Source organism: Pelodiscus sinensis, chromosome 18 (assembly GCF_052426305.1).
Source record: "Pelodiscus sinensis isolate ZL-2025 chromosome 18, ASM5242630v1, whole genome shotgun sequence".
Classification (NCBI taxonomy): Eukaryota; Metazoa; Chordata; order Testudines; family Trionychidae; genus Pelodiscus; species Pelodiscus sinensis.
This window is the reverse complement of record NC_143069.1, coordinates 7,508,187-7,529,869: the sequence shown is the minus strand read 5'-3', so window position 1 is coordinate 7,529,869 and position 21,683 is coordinate 7,508,187. Positions and strand designations below refer to the sequence as shown.

The 21,683-nt window shown below is 57.2% G+C and overlaps 1 protein-coding gene across 1 annotated transcript in view; it reads right to left on the bottom strand.

The window, feature by feature from the left end:
• Positions 1 to 5,649: 5,649 nt before the first annotated feature.
• The window catches only part of LOC102457460 (scavenger receptor cysteine-rich domain-containing protein DMBT1-like), a 71,333-nt gene continuing 55,299 nt past the window's right edge, over positions 5,650 to 21,683 (bottom strand). Inside the window, exons 11-17 of the mRNA XM_075914358.2 lie at positions 19,119 to 19,448; positions 18,011 to 18,340; positions 17,146 to 17,478; positions 10,599 to 10,928; positions 8,999 to 9,328; positions 8,164 to 8,277; positions 5,650 to 7,689 (exon numbers count right to left, since the gene is read on the bottom strand). Coding sequence (XP_075770473.2) covers positions 7,559 to 7,689; positions 8,164 to 8,277; positions 8,999 to 9,328; positions 10,599 to 10,928; positions 17,146 to 17,478; positions 18,011 to 18,340; positions 19,119 to 19,448 — 1,898 coding nt within the window. The 3' untranslated portion in view covers positions 5,650 to 7,558. The remainder of the gene's footprint in view (positions 7,690 to 8,163; positions 8,278 to 8,998; positions 9,329 to 10,598; positions 10,929 to 17,145; positions 17,479 to 18,010; positions 18,341 to 19,118; positions 19,449 to 21,683) is intronic.

The window sequence follows — 21,683 nt, the reverse complement described above, 5'->3', positions numbered from 1 at the left end:
GTGATTAAATCAAACCATGAATCGCTACCTGGCTTGGGGCCTGCACAGCACCTGGCACATGTCCTGGGCTGGTGCAGGGCTCAGCGTGGGGCCTATCCATCCTCAGACAGGATCCTGTCAGTGCTCCATGGCTGACCAGTGGCCCAGACGGACCCCTGTGCAGAGCGGAGGCGTTTCAGGGGCCCCTCTTGGTGCATTGGGGCTTGCGTGTGAGTAAGATTCATGCCCTGTGCACTGGGGGGGGGGGGGGGGGGATCACCAAGGAGTCTTGGACATTCTGGGGCAGTTGCACGTTTAACTGGGAGAGCTGTTCAGCAGCCAGCAGGGGGAGCTGTATCCTGGGGGGGCAGGGTTAGGAATTAAGGGGTGGGATCAGCTGTTGGACAGATCCTGCCACCTAGTCACAGCTGGTGAATGGCTGCTCCAGGTGGGGCTGAGCCTGTCAGAGGAAAACAGATCAAGGCCCCTGTGACATCGTGGGGACTGTATTCACTCTGGTTGTGTATTCACTCTGGTTGCTTTGTTGTGTTGTATGTGGTTCTGCTGTCCTGTGCTGCTCTGTAGTGACTCTGTGCGTGCGTGCGTGCGCATGCAGTGCCCAGCGGGAATGGGATCTTTGGGAGAGAACTCCTGAGGGAAGGCACATAGGGAATGGCCCAGGCCTCCTGTCACCTGATCCTAGGGGAAAGTGCAACCAGTGACAGAGACAACACCTTGGGCCTCCCTGAAGCAGGACAAAGGAGGGAGCAGGGTTGCCTAGAGGGCAGTGGCCAGTTGCTGGGGGGGTGTTAGTTTTCAGCTGGCTTAGAGAGAAGGGGGTCTAGCTGGCTTGGGGGGCCAAACAGAGGCCCAGAACCTTGGCTCTGAGCCCGATTGCCAAGACGGATTGTACTGAACGCTCCTGGTTCCTGTAACAGCCAGTCTGGGCTACGCTGTGTCCCCGTCAACCAATAAACCTCCTGTTCTACCTGCCGGCTGAGAGTCCCGTCTGGCTGCGGATGGGGGCGCAGGGCCTGGTGACTCCCCCACCCTCCATGACGGTGGTAGTGGGATGGACTGCACTGCACGGGTGGAGCATCCGGCAGTAAGCAACGGGGGGCAGGAGAAAGAAGGGGGGCTTGCAAGAGCCAGGCGTGCATGGGATTGTTGTTAACACAGGAACCAAGAGCCTTCAGTGCCATTCCTCTTGGGGAGCAGGGACCTCTTCCCCCCTTCCTCCTCTCATCCTAAAACCAGTCCCTAGTTCCCAGCCTGGTGTCAGTCCTGCCTCTCCCTTTGTTCCCTTTGGGAGGTGGGGGCCAAGGTGTCAGCTGACTCATCCTCCACCTAGTTCAGGTGTCAGGCTGGCCTGGGCCATTCCCTGTGTGCCTTCCCCCAGGAGTCCTCCCTCAGAGATCCCATCCCTTGCTGACATAGTCACTACAGGGCAGCGCCATAAAGCAGCCAGAGAATGCACAACCACAGTGAATACAGCGAACTACAAGACTGGACAAAATCTCCCTGCATCGCAGGGTCCTCCTGTGGACCGTGGGGAGTGAGCCCAGGAGGTGGAGGGGTCTACACTCTAACCCCCGGGGGATTATGATGCCTAAGGAGTCTGACACACTGAAGGGTTCTCCCTAGGAACCGTGGAGAACGGGCCTGGGAACAGCTGGGATACGCCCGATACCCATCTCCTGGGGAGGGATATTGTAGAGCCGTGCAAGGGGAGAGGGACGAAGATCGGAGGGCTCAGCAAAACACAGCTAATGGCTTACCTGCAAGAGAATGATTCCCCCACGGAGCTGGATCCTGTCCCAGTTGGGAGCAGCCAGACAGCTCCAGGGTCTCCACCACAACGCAAAGGGCCCAGCACCGAGCTGCTGAGTTGGAAGCTGCTCCTGCAGGACTGTGACATGGAGGTGGTCTGTGTTGAGGACAGTGCTGAGTCCTGGCTGATGCTCTGGCATGGAGAGAGGGGTCTGAACTTCCCCAGGCCACTGGCCGGGAGACCCTGCTCAGTTCGTTCTCGTGCGGGGAGAGATGGGATGGAAAGGGGATTGTATCCGCTGTTTGCTTTGTTACGGTGTATGTGATGCCTACTGTCCTGTGCTGGTCTGTAGTGACTGTGTGTGCAGTGCCCAGCGGGGATGGGATCTTTGGCTGAGGACACCTGAGGGAAGATATGTCGGGAATGGCCCAGGCCTCCTGTCACCTGATCCTAGGGGAAAATGCAGCCAGTGAAGACACAACACCTTGGGCCCAGGAAGCAGGACAAAGGAGGAGGTGGGGATGCCTAGAGGGCTGAGACCAGTTGCTGGGGGTGTAAATTAGTTTTCTGCTGGTTTAGGGAGAGGGGAATCTAGCTGGCTTGGGGGGCCTGGCTCTGGACACCCCTCTTCCCAAGATGATTGTACTGAAAGCGCCCAGTTCCTGTAACAACCAGTCTGTGCTACGCTGTGTCCTGTTCAACGAATAAACTTTCTGTTCTACCTGCCGGCTGAGAGTCACGTCTGACTGACACATTCTTGGTGAGCTGCAAGTAAGGCATTGCCACGCTCCTGCCTCCCCTCGTGCTCCAGCAGGGGGCGGCAGAGAACCCGCTTATAGCAACGAGCTGGTACGTCACTCGGTAACTCCCTGGCTCTCCAACAGGGGGAGGCAGAGACCAACAGGGTTCTATTAATGAGCGGGCAGCCACTCAGTAACCCTCACTCTCCAGGAGGGGGCAGCAGAGTCCCGAGCAAGCCACAACACTTAATTTGCATATTAAAGCCACGCTGTTCTAGGCCACTGGGCAACACAAGAGGGTCTGACTCTGCAGACTCCAGCTGGGTGTGTGTGTGTGTCCCCTTAGGAAATTCCTGAGTGAAGCTTGGCGAGAGATGGGGGTGGGGATCGTGGTCACCATGATGTCAGTGTTTGCTGAGGTGGGATACGGGATCTGCAGGCTGTGGGACTTGTGTCATGAATTCAGAGAGTCTTGATAAGGCAGTTGCAGTGGTTTTGTTTTCCATGAGAGCATGGCAGTTCTTGGGGGTTCTGGTTTGCAACCAGCGGGGGGACAGTGTCCCTGCTCAGAAATAAGTGTGCACCTTGGGCAGTGGGTAGGGTCACCAGGTGACCTCAAAAAAATACTGGACACACTTGATCAAAGATGGGGAGGGGACCAGCCGGGAGGGGAGCGGGGCTGGCCGGGAGGGGGGGTGGGAACCGGCCGGCAGGAACCAGGGCTGGCCTAGGGGGCAGGGTTGGGGGCAGCGGGGCTTGCTAGGAGGGATCGGGGGGGGACGACCGGCCAGCGGGAAGCAGGGCTGGCCGGAGGAGGGATCGGGGGCAGCGGGCCTGGCTGGGGGGAGGAGCGGGTGGAGAGAATTAGCCGCCGGGGAGCAGGACTGGCCTGGGCGCATGGAGATCCCAGGGCGCTGCCCATCCAGCGCACGGTCCTGGCGAAGCGTGAGTGAGTCCGGCCCTGGGGACTCCCTCCTGCTCTGGCCCCGCCCCCTCGCGTAGTTGTGAACTGCCTTTGGCTGGTAGACACGCTTACGCCGCGTGAGCATGTCTACCAGCCAGGTAGTACGCAACTACGTACTGATACTCGTAATAATAATAAAACTTACCTAATTAGAAAATTTGGTATTTTCTCAATTTGTTTCCCAGACAGAACCCTCAAATACCGGACCGTCCGGTTCAGAACTGGACACCTGGCAACCCTAGCAGTGGGGAAGTTGTATTGTGTGTGTGTCTGCCAGGAGAGGGTATGCACAGGGCATGACTTTACAAAAGGAAGCCTGCACATGATACAGCCTCACCACACCACAGACCTGCAGTCTACCCTCCAATGAAAATAAGCTGTGGAGCTAGGAGGCTGGGATCTGCCAACGAAGGGTGCTGGGGTCGGCAGATCCCCGTCTAGACTGCCGCACTGTGCTGACAAACAGCTGATCGGCACAGCGCGGCGGCCATTTTTATTTAAACGAAGCGGCGATTATTTAAATCGCCGCTTCATTTCCCTTTGTCGTCCTGCCTAATCTACATGGCTGTCTATGGAGGCATGTAGTTTAGAGACACCCTGACTCTCTCTGCTCAGCCTGCTCCCTAAGATACAGTCTGCAACCTCACCTTGGGCCTGTGCTATTACTGGTGAACATCAAATCGATCTTTCCTCTCTAACACCAGGGCAAAGGAAAATTTGGGTCCATTTTGGTTTCACTGTAGCAGCTTGGAAAGAAGTTTTCCTACTGTAAACCCTTCACAGAGGCAGAAGACTTATTGTTCTACATCTGCTGTGTCTGTTTGTTTGCAAGCGTCTGGTCACAAGTCCAACTGGTGGAGTCCAGACAGGCTGGGAAATCCCAGACACTCTGCACCTCTCCTTCGCCTTCGGCAGCTGCTGGCTGGACTGAGTCCATCAGGCTCCAGGGGAGGGGCTAGAGCAAGGCTCTGATGGCAGCACCACACGCCATGCAGACTCGTTATAGGGTACGTCTACATTTGCTCCCTAGTTCGGACTAGGGTTGCAAATGCAGGTGACCGAAATTGCTAATGAAGCAGGGATTAAAATATCCCACACTTCATTAGCAAGATCTCGCCTGGCCGCTAGTCCGAATCACAGCTGATTCGAACCAGGAAGTGCGCACCGAGAAGCGGAAGTTCGAACCAAAGTCCTTGGTTCGAACTAATGTTACTCCTCGAAAACTGTGGACTGTTGTCACTCGCAAGTTGTTTTGGAAGACCAAAACGACAAAAGAGTCCCTGTAGTTTTCGGTTAGTACTCTCAGCAGCAGTGGACGGCATTATAGAGACTTCTGGCCATTTGCAATGGGCATCTACTACCACCAAGAACATGCTGCCTTCAAATGGGCCAGTAAAATCAACGTGAATACGTTGCCACGATTTATCAGGCCAGTCCTATGGGTGTAGAGGTGCCAGCTGAGGTGCGTTCCTCACATTCTGGCATGAAATACAAGCTTTTGCCTTCTCTTCAACGGCACCGTCCAAGCCAGGCCCCAAAAAATAGCTTTGTGCAATTTCTTTCATGCGCACCATTCCACAGTGACCTGAATGCAGCTGTTCTCACATCTGTTGTCTCAGTAGCTTTGGAATAATAAGACACATTCCCCACAGCAAGCACCCACAATGGATTGATAACTCCATCCTCCTGGACATGTAGGGAACAAGGTCAGGTGAGACCCGAGAGTCCCATAGAGATGTTCCATGTTCCATGCTGCCCTGTCCTCATTCTACCCCTAGGGATGGATGTGTCATCCCTTTCACACAGCCTGAGTAGTTAACCCCCCCAATAGCATTCATTGCCATGTGCAGTTAGGTTTCCATGCCCCATTTTGAGTTTATGTCCTGTTTCTGGTTGTGCCTCCGTTTAGCATTTCGAACTTTTTGTGTTTGTCGAGGGGAACGTTGTGCTAGTGTGTTCTGTTTTCCCAAATTATTTCCCAAATGTTTGTAAATTTAGCAGACATCCTTATTTCTTTTGCATATGATACCAGGAATTAAATGACCTCTTTTTATCCAAAAGCTTTAGCATTTGTCTTTAAAAAGGGTAGAAAGCCCCTCATGAAAGCGAAGCATAAACCTACCAATTTCCCTTATTTCATTTACCTAAAATAATGTACTCTATAGCCTTTGATATTTATTGGAACTTAGACCATATTAACTTTAGCTGTAAGGACTTTTAATTTAAATATTTAAACACCAATTTACAGGATATCATCTATAAAGTATGAAGACTTGGGGGTCAATATAAGCCCCCTAACATTTACAATAAACATTTAAAAAGAGAAGCAATATTTCTGTAACTGCATGAATGGGGACAGATTGACTTTTCTCATCCTTGTTATCTGAAGAAACATATCCCCCTCCTACTGTCAGCAAAAGAATAATTTAACTTAAGACTTTCTGACTATTCAAAGCACAGGTGGAAAGGTCACTCCAGATAACCCACATTTACACGTGTGTTTCAATAAAAAGTGAAGTTTTAAAAGCCAGCAGCCTCAGCATGAAGAAATGAGTAACTTGTAAGGAGAGAGATAAGCATGAAGCACATTTAAAGGAGCATGTTTCCCCCATCATTTACAGAGCAGTTTTACAATAAAAAAATGTTTAAAAAGAGCAGTGATATGTTTGTACCTGCATGAAGGAGGGAGATAAAAGTTGCCCCCCCTTAACCTTGTTATCCGAAGAAACATGTTTCCCACATCCACTCCTCTCTGTACAAAACAGTTAACGTTTGCAACAAAACGATTAACAGTAAATAGAATTAGAGCTGAACAAAAGTGACTAAAAGCGAGACAATCATCAATTTTAAAAAATAATGTAGACATTTTACAGCTTAAAATGCCAAGTGTATTTCATTGCCACAACTAAATATTTATCATCCTTATGATACAAATTAAATAACGATTTTAGCATTGTTTTGTCTCTGAAGAAAAAACCCTGTTAAATAGCCTTTCCTTTTCTAATTTTGCCTACATGAAGTGATGACCAGACTATAAAGCAAAAACACAAGGGAACAAAAGCTGCCCTGAGGACTTGTCACTTGTAAATGGTAAAGAAAGATCTAATGGAAGGTGTGGTACAAAACGCATACCTGATGATTTTTACAATTAAAAAGGTATTTTTTTGAAGAGACTAAGGCCATAGCTTTGTGACTTCTTGAGGGTCAGAGGAAAGACTGGAACCTCTAAGTGGCCCTTACCACCAATGCCCTATCCTGACTTTATTTTTCAGTTTCTCACTTCAGGTGCCTTTGCCAAACAGAGAGGCTGCGTCTAGACTGGCAAGTTTTTTCGCAAAAGCAGTCACCAGCTGTCTACACTGGCCGCTTGAATTTGCGGAAGAACACTGACGATCTCATGTACGATTGTCAGTGTTCTTGCGGAAATACTATGCTGCTCCTGCTCAGGAACAAGCCCTCTTGCGCAAGAGGGCCAGTGTAGACAGCTAAAAACTGTTTTGCGCAAAAAAGTCCCGATGGCGAAAATGGCGATCGGGGCTTTCTTGCGCAAAACCGCATCTAGATTGGCACGGATGCTTTTCTGCAAAAAGTGCTTTTGCGGAAAAGCGTCCAGGCCAATCTAGACGCTCTGTTCCGCAAATGCTTTTAACGGAAAAACACTGGGCCCAGACAGACAGGGGCTGGTACATCAGGCCTGGCACTCTGGGCACAGATGGGACCCGGTACATTGGGCACAGACACCCATAATCCATCTCACCCCATAGCTCGTTGGCATGGAGGGGCTGGTTGCTGGGTGGGGAGGAGCTGGCTGTCCCTGGGCACCTAACAATGGTTTGCATGGTGCACACTCGCTGTCTGCTCGGCCTGCACAGGCTGCTCAGGGGTGGGGGTGCGACAGAGCAGGGAGCCTTCCAAGGCAGCTGGGGGGGGGGGGGGATGGTGCCACAGGGGGAGCTGAGACCCCCAACCAGCAGCCCCAGCCCAGGACGTGTCCATCAGCATCCCACAGCCCAGGCAGCTGCCAGATCAGGCTGCTCTGTGCAGGATCCCACCGGCCGGTCTTGCTGCAGCCTGAGCCAGCCCGGCCCGGCTGGCATGCAGCTCTCACAGCACCACGTCCTCCCTCACCAGCTGGGTCATCTCACTGTCGGGCTCTTCGGGGGGCTCCAGCTTTGCCAATCTCTGGGGCCGGGGCGGGGTCCCTGGAGCCCCCAGCTCCTCCAGGTGCACGTGGCCTGCAAGCAGGAATACGGGGTGACGAGCCAAAGCCAGTGACCTTTGCCCTCGACCCTCTCCCCCAGGTGCCAGGGCGCCGTGTGAGGGGGAGCCCACCCCAGGGCAGGGCCATAGGGACAGGCACCCACAGGCCAGGACATGAGCACAGGGCTGACACTGCCAGCCCCTCACGTTTTGGGGGGTGGGCGTCTCCTGACCCCCTGGAGCTGGAGAACCCTCTGCCTGCGGCGGGTTGTGGGTGGGGGGCTGCTCCCAGGTACGGTTCCCTGTTCACATCCCCACTCCCTGTGAAAGCAGCAGGGCCCCGGGTAGGGCAGCAGCGCAGGGCGTGGACAGGGCACAGGGGCAGCAGTTCAGGGGTGCTGGGCTCCGGGTGGGGCTGGACTCTTGAGTCAGGGCAGCTGCCCTCGTCCCAGCCCCCGCCCCTCCCCTGCGGGTTTCCCGCCTTGCAGCACTCGGGGGCAGGCTCTTACCCAGGGTGCTCCTGGCAGCTCTGTCCCGCCGCATCCGCCAGCAGAGCAGGGCCCCACAGATCAGCACCACGAGGGCAGCCAGGCTGAGGAGCAGGGAGTAGAGCAACCTGGGGTCTGGGGAGAGAGCCAGGCCGTGAGCCGTACCCCCCGTGGGCCTGCCACAGCCACGGGCTGACCCCGCCTCTGAGACCGACTCCCTCCCCTCCACAGCCCCCTGCCAAGGCTGAATCCATCGCCTGTCCCATGCCCCCTCTGGGTCCGACTCTGTCCCCGTCCCACAAGTCCCTGCAACTGGCTCCCACCCCTGCCCTCTTTCTTCCCCCGAGGCCACCTCCCTGTGCAACCCCACACAGGACTGACTCCCTCTCCTCAGGACCTGAGCTGGCTGATCCTGTTCCCGGCCAGACCCCAAGGAGGAGGGCGGTGTGTAGAGCGGAGGCTCCCAGTTCAGACACCAGCCTGAATACAGGGTGCCCATGCGGGGCTGGGGGAGCTCTGGCTGCTGCCCTTGGGGACCAGCCCCAGCCCAAGGAGTGTAGGGGACAGAGATGGGATTCCTTCCCCAGGCCCTCTGGCTCGCTACACCCCCACCCCAGACTCTTCCCCTCAGCTCAGGATCTGCCTGCAGGGAGAGGGAGCCCCGGGGTGGAGGAGGCTGCTCAGAGACCCAGGCATGGAGCCACTGGCTGAGCAGGGCTGCTGGAGCCAGTAAGCTCCGTGTGGTGGGCAGGAGGCCTGGCACTGCCCGCGGGACACCGGCCTCTCTCTGGCATGGCCGGGGTGTCGCCCCCCCCCAGGTCTGCAGGAACATGGGCACTGAGTGCTGGCCACTCACCGGCCTGCCCGGCACACACCACGCTGGCCTCGGAGCCACGGCTGCAGAGTCCAGGGCCCAGCCGCCTCAGCTGACACTCAGAGATAAGAGACTCCAGGCCTGAGCAGTTCACGCCCTCCAGCCAGACGTCGCCAACCCCGGGGCCAAACTGAGCGGACCCCGGGGCTGACAGCGCCGCGCCGCAGCCCAGCTGCTTGCACACCACCCCCGCCTGCGGCAGGCCCCAGCCAGCGTCACACACGGTGCCCCAGGTGTCGTTAGTCAGCACCTCCACTCGCCCGGAGCAGGGGCCTGTGCCGCTTGCCAGCCGCAGCTGCAGCTGGCCCTGATCTGAAACACAAAGCACAGGGCGTGAGACACAGCACGGCACATGGGGGTGGGGGGCCATTTCTAGATCACACATCTTTGTGCATAGGCACACAAACACTCTGCACCCTGCACACAGCACCACACACAGTCCCCTGCACACCTACATGTCCCTGTGCACACCCACACATTTCCTTAAGCTCACACACTGCCACTAGGGATGTTAGAGATTGTGTAACTGAATAGTCGTGTCACTACACGAAATCTTATCGGTACACGACTATTCAATAGCTACCGGGGGTGGGGCCAGCAGCTCCCAGCCCCACTCCCCTGCAGCCCCCACGAGGGTCTGAGCTCCCCACAAAGAGAGGCTGCTGCTGGGGTGGGGAAGGCTGTTGTGAAGCAGCCTCTGTCCGTAGTGGGTCACCGTGGACAGAGGCTGGTCCGGCAGCAGCCCCTGTCTACAGGGGGTCCGAGCTCCCCGTGGACAGAGGCTGCTCTGCGGGATGTACAGCAGCCTCTGTCCGTGGGGAGCTTGGGCCCACTGCGGACAGAGGATGATCTGCGGGATGTACAGCAGCCTCTGTCCGTGGGGAGCTTGGGCCCACTGCGGACAGAGGATGATCTGCGGGATGTACAGCAGCCTCTGTCCATGGGGAGCTTGGGCCCACTGTGGACAGAGGATGATCTGCAGGATGTACAGCAGCCTCTGTCCGTGGGGAGCTTGGGCCCACTACGGACAGAGGATGATCTGCGGGATGTACAGCAGCCTCTGTCCGTGGGGAGCTTGGGCCCACTACGGACAGAGGATGATCTGCGGGATGTACAGCAGCCTCTGTCCGTGGGGAGCTTGGGCCCACTGCGGACAGAGGATGCTCTGCGACAGCCTTCCCTGCCCCACATTTGCTGCTGCCCTAATAGAGGCAGCAGAGCGGGAGAGCAGGTGGCTCCACGGAGCCGGGGCTGGGGGGAACTGGCTTGTAAGATGGCTCCTCCCACCACCAGCTCCTGCTTCCCCCTGCTCCTGCTGCCTCTGTTTCAGATTAACCGGTAAGCCTGGGCTTATGGTTAATCGTATAGTCGACTTCTCATTGACACACACAGATACACTCGGCCACGGAAACATTTCTAAATTGCCACACGCACACCCCTTCACACACCCCACACAGACACTGCCACAAACAGGCACAGAGACAATTACACACAAACTCCAAAACGCCCCCCCCCCCACACCACTGTGCAGAGCCCCCATCCCACTTCCAGCGGCACCGACTCCCACCATCCTGTGTGTTACCTGAGCACACAACGCTGGCATCCTGTCCAAGGTCACAGTCATGCGTTCCCCATGGCCGAGCCTTGCATTCAGAGAGGGCAGTTTCTGCCCCTGTGCACCGAACCCCATCCAGCCAGATGCGGTTATTTCCTGTCCCAAAGTAAGCCCCGTGTGGGGCTGCTAGCACCTTCCCGCAGCCCAGCTGCCGGCACACGACTGCAGCACTCTGTAAGTCCCAGCCGCTGTCACACACGGTTCCCCACTGCCGGTTGTGCAGCACCTCGACTCTCCCGGCGCAGCGACTGGGGCCGTTCATCAGCCGGAGCACAGCCACTTCTGGGATGACTGCACCTGCAGATGCCCAAGGGATCAAACACTCAGGGAGGTTCCTGTGTATCGGGTGACTAGTGACATTGGGCCGTGAGCCACAGGGCTGGCGGGAGAGACGGATTCTGGAAACCGAGTCAAAAACCTGCAGGCTGCTGCTGAGTGAAACAGGACTTTGTTCAGAGCCCGTTTCGCACTCCAAATCCTTTCATGCAAGACCAGAGCCTGCACCCCAACCCTCTGTCCCTGCCTGGTGACAGGGAGGGAGGATGGGGGAGGTAGGGTGGACGGAGTGAGCGTGGGCGGGGCCTCAGAGAAGGGACACAAAGGAGGCGGGACAAGGGTATTGGGTTTGAGCTAGATCTTGGATTGAATTTAGCAAGGTTGGAGAGAGCTGCCCTAGTAACTTACTGTGATCTGTCTGTTTTCACTTGCAATCGCTTACACCCTACCTTTTACACGGAATAAAACCCCTTTTGTTTTATCAGAGCCAAACAACGGTCACCGGGAAGGGTGGAGAGCCACAGCTGTGCCTCCCTCTTTCAGGAAGAGCACGAGCCTTAGGAGTTTTCTCCGTGTCAGACTTTTATACAGCATAGGACATTGACTTGGTCCCTTTTGGAGGTTGTCAAGGCCCTACAGCTGAGCCCTCCCAGAGCTGAGCTGGTTTCGTGTCTGTGTAGCTCTGTGAGGTGGGGGGTGTTGTTACCCCCCTCTGTGCCTTGGCTGGGGAAGACCAGTGCCTCTAACCCAGCAGGATGGGGTGGTGGGGCGCCCCAGAGAGCAGGTAGGTGGGCTCAGTGGCATGGTCAGCACACCAAGTGACAGCTTCAAGGGGACTTCTGAGAGCGTCATCTCTACAGGGCATTAGGGATGGGATCGAAGAGGAGCCCAGCAGGCCACAGAGCACTTTCCAGAGAGGGGAAAAGGGGAAGGAAACAGCCAAGCAGGCCCTCCCACCTAGCCAGAAGCTGTTCAGAGCTAGCGGCCGAGTGGATGGAGAAGAGGCTACGTGCACAGAAGGCCCTGAGACAGGGGCTGTGGTGGGTCCAGGCTGCAGCAGGGCGTGAGAACAGGCAAGGAAGGGATGCAGGAGCTACGATGAGGTTGCCAACATTGTATTTAAAAATTACAGGCCAGACCTCAGATGGGCGCAGTCTTGACTTGAGCCTCTGGGGCAAGTCCTGTCTCCACACCCCACACATCCTAAGGAGTCTCTCTCTCTCCAGATCTGGATGCTGCAGAGACCCCAGGGCCTCAGGTGTGGGGCCAGCAGCCGCTGCAGCTCGTGTGCAGGTTTTGTGTGGGCACCAGCAGCCGAGCCGGAGGCTGCCGTGGCTGGGCTTTGCCTGTCGCAGGGCTCTGCTCCCTGCTGGGGTAGTTGGCAGAGCCTCTGGGAGCGGGGAGGCTGCACCCCAGGAGAGCATCCCCCCCCCCGTGCCAGACAGAGCCCCTCCCTGACCCGGGCTCCAGCCGCTTGCCCTGCCAGACGGCGCCTGTGCAGGGAAAGGGATCACACTGGAGGGCAGGAGTCAGCAGGGTGCCTGTCCAGCAGGGGGCAGTATTCACTACACATCTTTCCACTTGCCCTCCGCCCCAGCCCCTAGGCAGGCCCCGTCTGCTTTCCCTGCACAGCTCTGAAGGGCCAGCAGGGGAGGGGGCAGGTGCGTCGGTGAGCACTGCCCCCTGCAGTTGAAGTAGGGCAGGGATCCGCAGTCACTGGCTCCCAGCCCGGCAGGGGAAGCCGCTGGCGAGGCGCGAATGCTTTATTCACCTTGAGCATTGGCAGGTCCGGGCCCCAGAGCTCCCATTGCCTGGGAAGAGCGAACCCCGGCCAGGGGGAGCTGCAGGGACCGTTCCTGCAGACGCTCAAGGTGAACAATGCGCCTCACGGCCCAGCAGCGGCTTCCCCCGGTGCGCTGGGAGCCAAAGGTGCCGATCCCTGAAATAGGGGATATAAGGCTCCTGCACTGGCTCAGTTCGGGACAGGCAACTTTCTGTTTAAACGAGGCACATGCCTTGTAATGTGGGACTGAAGGGAGGCCAGAGGGTGGGTCGGGTCGGGTCTTCCAGTGGCCTAGTGCAGTGGTCCCCAACCTTTAGAGGCTCCTGGGTGCCAGAGGTGGGGCCACTCACGCGACGGGCCCCCGGGGGGTGGGGCCACTCACGCGCCGGGCGCCCGGGGGGTGGGGCCACTCACGCGCCGGGCGCCCGGGGGGTGGGGCCACTCACGCGACAGGCGCCCAGGGGGTGGGGCCACTCATGCGACAGGCGCCCAGGGGGTGGGGCCACTCACGTGCCAGGCGCCCGGGGGGTGGGGCCACTCATGTGACGGGCGCCCGGGGGGTGGGGCCACTCATGCGACGGGCGCCCAGGGGGTGGGGCCACTCACGTGCCAGGCGCCCGGGGGGTGGGGCCACTCATGCGCCAGGCGCCCGGGGGGTGGGGCCACTCATGCGACGGGCGCCCGGGGGATGGGGCCATTCATGCGACGGGCGCCCGGGGGGTGGGGCCACTCATGCGATGGGCGCCTGGGGGGTGGGGCCACTCATGCGACGGGCGCCCGGGGGGTGGGGCCACTCACACGCCAGGTGCCCGGGGGGTGGGGCCGCGTGTCCTGGGGCACGCCAAGGGTAGGGATGCCCTTGCACCCGGTGCCAGCATGTGCCCCAGGGCCAGGGCCGGGGCCGCCTGAGCGCCTTGTGCCGTGGACCCGGGGCCGGCGCCACCGCCCGAGCCACGCGCCTGGGGCCGGCACCGGCGCTGTGCGCCCGCATGTGCCCAGGGGCTGGGGCCACCCGAGTGCCGCGCACCAGGCGCCGGTGCGTGTCGCGCGCCTGGGGCCGGTGCCTCCAGTGCGCCGCGCGCCGGGGGCGGGGCCGGCCCAGGTTGTCGGCGGGTGCACACAAATGCCCCGGCAGGCGCCATGGCGCCCGCAGGCACCGTGTTGGGTCCACTGGCCTAGTGGATAAGCACCCAGGAGCCTCTGGAGCTGTGGGTTTGAGCCCTACTTCCTGCCAGCAGCCTGAGCAGAAACCATGAGCTTCCCCAAGGCTGGGCGGACAGGGCAACCCTAGGGCTATGCCTACACTGGTGGGTTATTGCACAGGAATGGCTGTTCTTCCAGAAAACATCCACACTGCCCACTCACTCTGGCGCAAGAAGATTTCCAGTGCAGCATGGTGAGAGAGGGCTTCTTGCACAAGAGCTATGCCCTTTTTTAACAGGCGTAAGCCCTCTTGCATAGCTCTTGCACAAGAGGGCAGTGTGGCTGCCTGGCTGGGATTTCTTGCGCAAGAAAGCCCTATGGCTAAAATGGCCATCAGAGCTTTCTTGGGCAAGAGAGCATCCACACTGCCATGGATGCTCTTGTGCAAAAGCACAGCTCGCACAGGGCAGTGTGGACGTTTTCTTGCACAAGACTTCTTGCACAAGAACCCTTGTGCAAGCTGTTCTTGCACAAGATCCGCCAGTGTAGACATAGCCTAGGAGACCCCTGCCAACACCCGTTTGCTTCCTTCTTCACTCGGCCTGGTCACTGTAGGCTACACAAAGGCAACCCAGAAAAGGGGAGGAGTCTGTAGTCTGGTAAAGCAGCTCCCTCTGACCCAGCTATGCCCAAGGGCCACTCCTGCAGCATGTGAGCAACAGCACCCTGCGGGGCTGGGCCGATGCTTCTACAGCCAGGCCCTGGTCTTTGTGAGGTCAGCGATCAGAGGAGCAACAAGGGAGCTCTCTGCGCTGTGCAACGGGTCTGCAGCAGAGCCCAGCCGCTCAGAGGAACCTGCCCAAGACAGCAAAAGAAGAACTGGGGGAGCACAGACTGCAAACCGCTGCTCTGAGCCAGGCGAGAGCTCTCCTGCCACCTCACGAGCCCCGTCTCTGTGAGAGGCAGCAGCCACGCCCACAGGAGACGCTCTCCTGCCAACACAGCCCTGTCAGGGGAGAGCTGAGATCCCTCCCTCGGGGGTGGGTGTTTCCCAGTTACACCCCAGCGACTGTGCAGCTTAGCCCTGGCCTTGTCCCAGTGGCCTGGGCGGGGCAACACTGCAGAGTGGGAGGAAAGAGAAGCCAGAAGGGGCCGGCCAGAGCTGAGCTGGCTGGGCAGAGGAGCGGCCGCCTGGGCTAGAAGGACACATGTGGCTGCACAACTGGAACAAGCATCCTGAACTTCCTCCTTTTGTGGGGGCTTCACATGGTCAGTGGAAGCTGAACCACTGATCCTTGCTAATAGCACAGGCCAGAGCATGCAGCCGACTGCACAACACGGCCGCCTTCCCCAGACGCCTCTCCACGGCGGATGGGCCTCGCCGAGGGGATACGACGAGCCCTGAACTCCCCTCGCCAATAACCTACGTCCAGCTACGGCCGATGGCTCCAGGGCTGAGGACCAGCCTCGCCCAGGCGGAGTGACAAGGAAACTCATGTGGCTGGCAGGGCGCCTGGGCTCCTGGAATGCTGCTTCTGTAACTGGTGGGGAGGGGATGCTCTAGTGATCGGTGCAGGCTGCGCCAATGTCGCCAGATGGCGCCAGATCTGTATCTGAGTCTGAACTTGCCGGCTGGGTCCTGTACTGCAGGAAGATGCCGTGGCCCAGGCCTGCCTGTGTGTGCTGGAGCTGGGGTTTGTGCTGTTCAGCACGTTTCAGTGCATCTCACGTCCTGCTGGGACACCCCAGAACTCCACTCCAGAGCTTTCCTAGGCCTCTGCACCGGGGCCCTGCCACTTCGTTCTTTCAGGGCTCGAGCACTGATCAGCCAGTGTGATGCAGGCAAAGCTTGTGAGAAAGGGAGCCCTGTGGCCAGAGGGGTTTCCCTGGGACTCAGTAAACACAGAGGCTGGGTGTGACACTGATTGGTGGGGGTGTGTGTGGGTGTGCCTGTGCATGTGTAGGAGAGAGAAAGAGGCAGCAGAAACATACAGAAGGCTGCAGAGAAGGAGCAAAGAAGCCCAAATGCGGCCAGAGAATCACTGATCACGTGACCTGAAAATGCTAAGAGTTTTGGGGTCAGGATGGGCTGAAAGAGACTTTGAACTATGAGCAAAGAAACTCTCACCTGCTGTTTGATTTCGGCTCTGTTCAGAGAGACAGGACTTTGTACTTGCTTTGTAAATAACCAGGACTGTGCTGCAGGAATCCAGCAATGTTCATAAGACTATGTCTACGGAGCAGCATTATTTAGGAATAACTGACGATATTCCAAAATAACATAGACTGTGTCTACACAACAAGCAGTTATCTCAACATAATGTCGAAATAATGTCGAGCTGGAGGACTTCTTACTCAGACTGTAACCCTCGTTTTCCGAGGAGGCAGGGAAGCCGGAGGAAGAACACTCTTACTCGGACTTCCTGCTGTGTAGACAGCGCCAAAAGTCAAAATAAACTATTTCGACTTAAGCTACACAACTGAGTGCCCAAACTCTCTCCCGCCTCTAACTTGCTATTCCCCGTTATACTTCACAGGATCACGTTTGCCTGCTTAGCTGCAGCAATTTCAATCAGTCTCTCCGAACAGAAACAACCCACTTGGCATGACCGTTAGCTAACTGCTCAGGTCAGAAAGAGGCCACCCCAATAACAAGTCATTGTAATGTACCGGGAGCAAACAATTCCTAGGAGCGGCCTAGCGCCGAAGCTTGGGGCAGGGGGCTGGTAAAACTGTTACTAAAGATGCAGCAAAGGCAGACAGGGGAGATAGAGGTGGGTTACCGGAAGCACGGGGAGAGACACCACACTTTTATACTTTACAGTGTAGACACAGCTTCTACCCTGACCCAGCAAAATCAGGCATGTGACCAGAAACACCATCTTGTCACCTCAGCGAGGACAAAGGCCTCAGGACCCCACTCCAGCCTGCGGAGGGGGCTGGGATGAGGTCACATGGCTGGTAGCCTGTGTGTCCCCTCACCAGTCCCCACTGTTCTCAGTTGTGACCCACGGAGAAATGGTGACCCTGACATCCAGGGGAACTGCTTCCTGAGGCACACAGGCCTTGGAGCACCACACTGGGGCCAGCCCTGCCAGCGAGGGAAGAGAGCCCCCCCTTGGAACTGTGAGGAGGGGGGAATGCCAAAAGCAGCACTTCCTGTCCCGCCAACTGGTTCCCTGCAGCGCGGCCCCTCAGCACCACCCTGGGGCACAGGGCTCAGCGCTGGCCGGACAGCAGAGCCGGGTCAGCGCTGAAAGCTCCCAGCCCGCTCCCTGCAGCGCCCGGCCTGACGCCAGGGAGGAGGGTTACCTGAGCACACCGCACCAGCGTCTTCTCCATGTTGACAGTTACCATCTCCCCACGGCCGGGCTCTGCATTTGGAGAGGGCAACTTCGGCTCCTGTGCACTGAACGTCGTCCAGCCAGATGGGGTCAGAGCCTCTCCCAAAGTGAGCCCCGTGGGGGGCTGCCAGCGCCGTCCCGCAGCCCAGCTGCCTGCACACGACTCCAGCATCAGTTAAGTCCCAGTCGTCATCACACACGGTCCCCCACTGCAGGCCATGAAACACCTCGACTCTCCCAGCGCAGCGACTGGGGCCATCAGCCAGCCGGCTCGGAGCCACTTCAGGCAACGGGAAGTCTGCTAATGACCCAAGGGAACAGACACTCAGGGAGGATCCTGGGCGTGATCCCTAGAGACAGTGGGGAACACAGCACCTCCTGCTGGTGTGTGCCACTGCCCACTGCTACCACACGGCCACCTCTGGGGGGACATGGCAGCTGATAACACGGGGGCCGGGTAGGAGAGGAAGGGAGGAAGAACCCTGTCTCCGGCCACAGCTCTGGGGGATGTCACCGATGCAGGCTAATTAGCTGAGATCACAATCACTGTGATGGGAGTGGGAGCCCGACACCTGACAGGAGCCAGGTTTCTACTGCCCTGAGCAGCTGCAGGTGCCATTTGACCCAAATCCCACCAAGGGGATCGAGGGTTACCCAGTACCCACTGTGCTGGGGGGGGGCAGAGGGATCAGCGCCCGGGAGGGTCCATGCAGTCAGGCTGTAATTCTGTGCTCGGGCGTTGGGGTCAACATGGAATACAAGGGGAGAGCACCCCCCCCCCAGACCTCCTCCCGCTCCCTGCAGCACCGCCGTGTGTGACGGAGGAGGGTCACCTGAGCACACAACCCCGGCATCTTCTCCGTGGTTACAGTTGTTGTCCCCCCACGGCCGAGCCCTGCAATCCGAGAGGGCAGCCTCTGTCCCCGTGCAGCGAAGGTCATCCAGCCAGATGGGGTCAGATCCTCGTCCAAAGTAAGACCCACGTGGGGCTGATATCGCCGTCCCGCAGCCCAGCTGCCGGCACACGACTGTGGCATCGGTTAAGTCCCAGCTGTCATCACACACGGTCCCCCACTGCTGGTTGTGCAGCACCTCGACTCTCCCGTTGCAGCGACTCGAGCCGTTCACCAGCCGGAGTTGATCCGCTTCTGAGATGCTGGCGCCTGCAAACAGCCAGGGGAACAAACACAGGGAGGTTCCTGAGCGTCTGAGAGCCGCCTGCTGCTCAGCAGAGCCATCAGCAGGGGTCACTGTACCAGGGCAGGGGGCAGCAGAAGGTGAGGGTGCATGGTGTGCAAGGGCACTATTTAGGGGTACGAGAGTTTGAACCCCTGGATTTCATACTTGAGGTCTGCTTAAAGCTGCATTCCCTGGCTCCAAAGAAGTTCTTAAATGCAACAGAGTTTGAGCTGCTTGCAGCTTTGCCTTTGGGGCAGGGAGTTTGTTGTAAAAAGAGGGAGGCAGGTGATTAAGAATAACTAAAGCCTGGGGCATTCCAGTAATTGAAGGATTGTTAGAGCATCGTGAAAACATTGCCAGGTACTCCAATAAAAAGATAGGAGGGGAAAAGAGTAACCATGAGTGTTGTGCTGCTCAGATTTGCATTTGGACTAGTACAGTTAAGCTTATAAATGTTCTTGGAAAAAGGGTAAATAGTGAGGTGGCAACATTTGCAGACACTACCAAATTACTCAAAATAGTTAAGTCCAAAGCTGACTGCAAAGAGTTACAATGGGATCTCACAAAACTGGGAGATTGGGCAACACAAGGGCAGCTGGAATTCAGTGTTGACAAGCGCAAAGTATTGCACATGAAGAATATAATCCCAACTAAACATAGAGAAATGATGGGATCTAAATTAGCTGTTACCACTTAAGAAAGAGACCTTGGAATCATTGTGGATAATTCCCTGAAAACAGTACTGTGACGGAGGAGGGTTACCTGAGCACACAACCCCGGCGTCTTCTCCGTGGTTACAGTTGTTGTCTCCCCAAGGCCGAGCCCTGCAATCCGAGAGGGCAGCCTCTGTCCCCGTGCAGCGAAGGTCGTCCAGCCAGATGGGGTCAGATCCTCGTCCAAAGTGAGCCCCACGTGGGGCTGATAGCGCCGTCCCGCAGCCCAGCTGCCGGCACACGACTGTGGCATCGGTTAAATCCCAGCTGTCATCGCACACGGTCCCCCAGTGCTGGTTGTGCAGCACCTCGACTCTCCCGACGCAGCGACTCGAGCCGTTCACCAGCCGGAGTTGATCCGCTTCTGAGATGCCGGCGTCTGCAAACAGCCAGGGGAACAAACACCTGCTGGCGACGGGTGTGACAGTCGCTGGGGTGTGAGCCCCCACCACTGACCAGGCCAATCACTTGGCAAGGCTGAAATTTTCCACCTTCCTACCCACCAGCTGTCACCTAGTGAGATGGATGGGGCCACAGCCTGTGACTGGTCCCGCCAGAGCTCTCCGTGAACAATGGCAGAGCTGGGCTGGAGGGGGCAGCAGCTCTGGGGCAGAGTCTGGCAGACGGGTGGGTGATTGTAGAAGCCCTGACTTGTCGCTGCCTGTTGGCAGCCTGGGGCATAGCCCTTGGGCTGGGGTTCCCAGCCCCTGATGGGTTGGCCGGAGGGACAGCTGCAGCAGAGACTTGGCTTAGCCCCATCTGCGTGTGCCTGTGGGGCAGCAATACAACCAGGCCTCCCCCAGCTAGGGAGAGCCCCCTTGGAAGGCTGCATGGCTGGCTGCACAGCCCCATGGCTGAGCAAGGGCTGAACAAGCTCTCCTCTGACGGCCTCAGGGCCAGGCCTGTAGGTAGGAATTTCTTGGCGGGGGGGGGGAGGGGGGAGCTGTTTTTTTTTTTGGTAAATGTGGATTTATTTCCATATAAAGGAGCCCAGCCCCACTCCCAGCCTCGCCTGGGGGTAAGGCAATCAGCCCCAGCCTTCCCTCAGCCAGCGGAAGCACAGGGGAGGGCGGCTGGGGCAATGCCTTTCCCTGCCCATCCAGAATCGCTGTCCTCATGCTTACTTGGGAGATCATGGGGCGGGGGGGAGGGGGTTACACTCTTTGCATCCCCTGAGTATGGGCCTGAAATACTGTGCCCTCATCCCCGAGAACACAGAGCTGGTCGTAACACACCCAACAGAATAAAACTTGTGCTATGAAAAGACAAAACAAAAAAGTAAAACAAAACTCCCAGGTACAAATCAAAGTTCAAAACCCACCGCCAGTGCTAGAATAGAAACACAGGTGGAATTGCAAAAACCAGTAACCTCCCGCTACTGGAATGATTTTGAGCATTAGCTATTACGATCAATACACATAGGCTACGTCTAGACTGGCCACAAATTCCGGAAAAGGGATGCAAATCAGGTAAGTCAGCATAGGGAAATCCGCGGGAGATTTAAATATCCCCCGCGGATTTAAATAAACATGTCCGCCGCTTTTTTTCTGGCTTGGGGAAAAGCCGGAAAAAAGCATCTAGACTGGCACGATCCTCCGGAATAAAGCCCTTTTCCGGAGGATCTCTTATTCCTACCTTATTCCGGAGGATCGCGCCAGTCTAGATGCTTTTTTCCGGCTTTTCCCCAAGCCGGAAAAAAAGCGGCGGCCATGTTTATTTAAATCCGTGGGGGATATTTAAATCCCCCGCGGATTTCCCTATGCTGACTTACCTGATTTGCATCCCTTTTCCGGAATTTGGGGCCAGTCTAGACGTAGCCCTAGTGCCAGGACACGCATTGCACAATGATAATACAGAGAAACGATAAAATGTACAGAGTAATAAGAGAAAAAGAAACAACATCTGTAAAAGAGCAAAACTCTAATGGACGAGGGTTCCCAGGACGGGAGTGCAATTCAGGGAATCACAGACAAGCTTGTGAACTTTTAGGAGAAGTGACGTATGAACCAAAAGCCTTCGAAATCCTCCGACAGTGTTACGCATTCCCTCCAACGCTGCATGTGGGATGTTCTGCAGCAGGGGTGGGGAACCTCAGGCCCGAGGGCTGGATCTGGCCCCCATGGCTCTGGGCATTAGGGAGCCCACGCTGACACTCCAGCCCCCTGCTGCCCTCCCGTGGGGCTGGAGCACACAAAATCTAGGCTGCCCTCCCCCCCCCCAGGCTCTGATGCGGGAGGGGAATGCTGGGAGTGTCTTTCTGCTTCTCACTCGGGGGCCACATCATTGAAAGGGGTTTCTTGGTGGGTTTTTTTGGTTTTGTTTTTTGTTTTTGCTTCTCAGTCGCATGCAGCCCCCGACCGATTTTTCTGTGGGTCGTTGGCCTCTGACCCCAAAAAAGAATCCCCACCCCTGTTTTACAGTGTTCTGTCCACTGTACTGTAGCAGTGCCGAAAAGGGCACTGTGAGGGCTTGCAGTGAGAGCCAAGGCATCAGGGCAATTGTACCTTTAAGAGCACAGCCAGGAAGCTGCCTTGTGCTGATACATTTCACCCTGAGGCTACAGCTATGCTGCAAGCCTCTTGCAGAAGGGCAAATGCAAATGAGATGCTCATTT